The sequence below is a fragment of the Lutzomyia longipalpis genome, chromosome 4, assembly GCF_024334085.1.
Source record: "Lutzomyia longipalpis isolate SR_M1_2022 chromosome 4, ASM2433408v1".
Classification (NCBI taxonomy): domain Eukaryota; kingdom Metazoa; phylum Arthropoda; class Insecta; order Diptera; family Psychodidae; genus Lutzomyia; species Lutzomyia longipalpis.
Window position 1 is genome coordinate 14,431,191 of NC_074710.1, and position 4,557 is coordinate 14,435,747.

A 4,557-nucleotide genomic window follows, 5' to 3' on the forward strand; every position below is an offset into this window, starting at 1 on the left:
AACGTTTCCAGGAGTTTTCATAAGGAATTTGCAATTTGATGTAAGCAATAAATATTGTTAGAAATTTTCTCGGAAAAATCAATAAAAAAGAAAAACTCTCTCCACAGCCATTGAGAAAGGCTCGGAGGGAGCCGAAAGCTCTGGAAGAAAAATTATGTTTTTCCTTTTAACTCCTGGTTAAGAAGAAAAGCCCCCACTGACGAAGACCGGATCAACAAGGAAGTATAAACACCCACGTCAGAATTTTAAATATTCAACAAGTCAACACCGGGAAGATGACCCAGCGAGGAGAAGAGAGAGAGGGTTTCTTTAAAAGATTTTCTCGAGAGAATGGATCCGCGTCAGCGGAACAATTGAAAACTTACAGTAGATGCGTTGAGAAGATGGCAAATTTCGAGTCAAGGAGATGGTTTCTTGTTCAATGCCGGAGGAGAGGTGTGTTTCCCACACATATAGCTTCCAATATTGACTGTATTTCGAGCCTTATTGCTGAGGAGTCTCCATACAGTGGAAAAGCCACCCGGTTGTTGGAGGTTTTCAAATCAAAAATATTAAAACTGGAACTTAATTCCACACATTGGCGGATAAACAAATTAAAGAAAGAAAAAGAACAAAAGAGAAGGTGGATAATGGAGAATTTTCCTAGAAGGACGGAATGCAGACAGTTTCTGCGACGGCAGGAGCAGCTGTATGAAAGAATCCTTAGAAAGAAAATGTCCGATGTGGAGCATAAGTTTCAACGTCTTAACAATTTGGGGAGGGAAAAATTGTTCGAAGAAAAACCAAATTTTATTGAAAACCTCAGCTCGAAGGAGATCCCCACTAATGTTTGTAGGCTTTTATCGTTGGGACCAAAGTTTGCGCTCCCCTCAACACGAATTCCTACCCTGCATATGATTGCGGACATTGAGGAGGTGGTGGACATGGTTGAGGAAAAAGAGAGGGCGGATGAACTCAGGGCACGATTGGTGAATGTCTTGCAGAATGGTGTGAAGCGACCAAAGAATTTTTCTGCCTCCGAAAGAGCATTCGTGGCATGGGAAAAGGAGACCAAGGATTTCCTGAAGGAGAATGGAAAGGAAATTACTGTGGTGTGTGCGGACAAGGGAAATAAAACTGTGATAATGGATAGATCAGCATATGAGGACAAGATGAAAGCTTTAGTGGGTGATCAGGATTCCTACAAACTGTTGAATAGAGACCCAACACAAAAATACCAGAGAATGGTAAATGAATTGGTCAGGGATCTATACGATAAGAATGTGATAGATTTTGAAGAAAAGATGCGCATCTCCATATCCAACGCGATTCCACCCCGCATGTACGGATTGCCGAAGATTCATAAGGAGGGAACACCAATGAGGCCAGTGGTTTCATCAATTGGCAGCCCAACATATGCCCTGGCAAAATTCGCGGCTCAACAGTTGTCCCCTTTATCGGTGAACCAGTACAATTTGAGAAACTCGGAGGAGTTGGTGAGTTTTCTCAAGGATCGACGTGCACCTGAAGACCACGTACTGATAAGTCTCGATGTGGTATCGTTATTTACGAATGTGCCAATCAGACTCATCTTGGAGGAGGTTGAGAGACGTTATGTGGAGCTGGAGGGACACACATTTCTGGCAAGAAGAGACCTCATGAAAGTAGTACAATTGTGCTTAACATCAGGCTATTTTGCTTATGGAGGTCAATGTTATGCTCAGGTGGATGGAGTCGCAATGGGATCCCCAATTAGTCCCATTGTTGCGGACATTGCCATGCAGAGGGTTCTGGATGTGGTTTTGGAGGGCTCAGCACTGAGGGTGGATTTCCTGAAAAAATATGTGGACGATTTACTGGTTTGCATACACAAGGACGATGTTCGTGAGGTCTTGGAGGTGTTCAACGCCCCCTTCCCCAAAATCCAATTTACGTTGGAAGAGGAAATCAATGGCGCGATACCTTACCTGGATGTGAAGATCAGCAGGGAATCAGATCAAACTTTCAGCACAGTTTGGTATGCAAAACCAACATCGTCTCTGAGAATGCTGAACTACAATAGTGGCCACCCACGCAATATGATCATGAATGTTGGAAGGGGTTTTGTGAGACGCGTGAGGAGACTCACCTCGAAACCGGATGTGAACATCAATGGTAGGATCTCAAGTATCTTAAAATTGAATGATTTCCCAGAGGCAATGATCAAAAGTTTGCTGAGACCTGAAAAAGAGACTCATGTGGAAGGAGGGAACATTGGGGAGGACGCATCACCACCAGTTTATCGTTCCATGAACTACGTGAAGGGAATTTCGGAGCGTATGAGGAAGATAATTGGGAAGGCCACGGATGCAAAATTGGCATTTTCCACACAACATCAAAACAGACAGTTTTTCACCCGTCTCAAGGACCCGATACAGGAGGGGATGAGGTCAAACGTCGTGTATGAGGTATGCTGCAAAGACTGTCCCGTTAAATACATAGGTACAACGAAGCAGTACATAAAACGACGTATGCTACAACATAACAGTGATTGCAAACCGCCCATAAGGAACAAGGAAGTCTCAGCATTATGCACACATGTTGCAAACACGGGACACACATTTGATCTTAAAGAACCCAAAATACTGGACGCCCACAAGCACTACAGGAAGAGGATGATGTTAGAAATGCTACACATAAGAAAAAACATGGACTCGGTTGTGAACAAGAGGAGTGATGTGGAGCAGGTAAGTGCAGTTTATGCTGCACTTATTCAAGAAAAAGATACATAACAATAACATTGGAGAGATTTTACCCCTTAAAAACTCTCCAAAATCTTTTGGATGAGAAACACATGTTTCGCAGCGCTGAATGAAGATGATGTGTATGCGAGAGGGGAAATGTTTTGCTTCGTGTGGAAGTTGGAGAAGAATCCGTTGCCTGATTCAATTCAAGTTAGACAAAGAGTTTTCTCTGAAAATTGTATTTTCTTGCCTTTTCTCAAAGAATTTTCATGTTTTGTATTTTTGTGACGGCTTCCCCGCACTATGTAGTTCCGTTCTGTGGTAGTCTTGGACGTTTCCAGGAGTTTTCATAAGGAATTTGCAATTTGATGTAAGCAATAAATATTGTTAGAAATTTTCTCGGAAAAATCAATAAAAAAGAAAAACTCTCTCCACAGCCATTGAGAAAGGCTCGGAGGGAGCCGAAAGCTCTGGAAGAAAAATTATGTTTTTCCTTTTAACTCCTGGTTAAGAAGAAAAGCCCCCACTGACGAAGACCGGATCAACAAGGAAGTATAAACACCCACGTCAGAATTTTAAATATTTTAGTCACATCATAACCAATATCATGCCGAATGTGGAAATTTTGATCTCATATTTAACTTTGCCGTTTAAAACAACTGACACGAAGTATATGGTTAAAGTTTAAAAATCTTTTTTTATTACGTATAAAATAAAATTCTGAGAATTGTATGCCTCTATAGTAGTTCTAAGTGTTAAGAACACATTCATAGATCTCACCCCTCTATTAAAAAAAAAACATAACATAGAAGATAAAAAGGTTTATAGGAATGTTTTAATTCTTTCTCCAACATGGAAATGCGTTATTTAGTAGAAGGGTCTAGAAAACGTTCTGATTATATAAAACGTCTTCTGACTGAGATGATCCACAGAATAAATATTGTGCACTCAGAAGAAAGAGTCTTAAGACTTAAAATTAAATTATTTTATTCTTCGCGATTGTAAGAAAAACATTTTTTTTTTATGAAGATCGATTTTTTTGTCAAACCTGTTTTCCTTTTTTCTAGGGACTTTCTTCCTTTTTTTTAAATTCTAATTTTAAAAAAACATGATTTCTTTCCTAAAACAATATTGGGTGGATTGTAAGAGAGGAAAATTCCTGGAAGAAGGATTAATCTTAATATATAAAGCTGAAAAGCTGAATATGTGTCTATGGCACATGAACTCCTCCGAAACGGTTGGGCCGATCTTGATGAAATTTGGTATGGGGGTAGAGGGGGTCAATATGAGTTGCCAGCGCTATATGGGATTCCGCCCCCTCCCTCCTTTTTAGCGCCCCCACAGAAAAATTGATTTTTTCTACCTGCTGAAAGGTAAGATAACGGGATTTTTTATTTTTAAAATGGTATACCAACTAATTAATATTATTATTAAAAGTATTATTCATCCCCCCAACTAATATCCGCCTTCCTTTTATAGCTTAAAATGGGGTTTGCTCACACGTGATTGGGGGCTCGGGTTGACTGGTTAATTTAATAAGCTTAATAAGAAAAGAGTTCTTTCTCTTTAGTTTTGTTTTTAATATTAAAAAGATTTTTTGTCTAAAGAATTTTCGGAACCCTTATGAAGTAAACCTCAAAGTGGTGTATTACTTTAATTCTGATGTGGGTGTTTATTATTTTTGGTGAGGAAGACCGGATCACCAATAATAAAAAAAAAGAAAAAAAAACTCTTTGCTAAAGAATTGCACATGAATCCGAAGCAAAAAAACATTTATTTACAAGCAAATTTTATTTAAGCAACATAATTAAAATACATAGCTTTTCAATAAGATACCTATCATATAACATCTTTT

General features: G+C 39.2%; 1 protein-coding gene across 1 annotated transcript; it reads left to right on the top strand.

Moving 5' to 3' along the window:
• Positions 1 to 893: 893 nt before the first annotated feature.
• Positions 894 to 2,829, top strand: LOC129794533 (uncharacterized). The gene is made up of 2 exons (XM_055835286.1): positions 894 to 2,705; positions 2,824 to 2,829. The coding sequence occupies exons 1-2, from the start codon at positions 894 to 896 to the stop codon at positions 2,827 to 2,829; spliced, it is 1,818 nt and encodes a 605-aa protein (XP_055691261.1).
• The last annotated feature ends 1,728 nt before the right edge of the window (positions 2,830 to 4,557 follow it).

What these genes read in the sequence shown, in the direction of transcription:
- LOC129794533 (XM_055835286.1), top strand. Translation starts at nt 894, where the DNA reads ATGATTGCGGACATTGAGGAGGTGGTGGACATGGTTGAGGAAAAAGAG.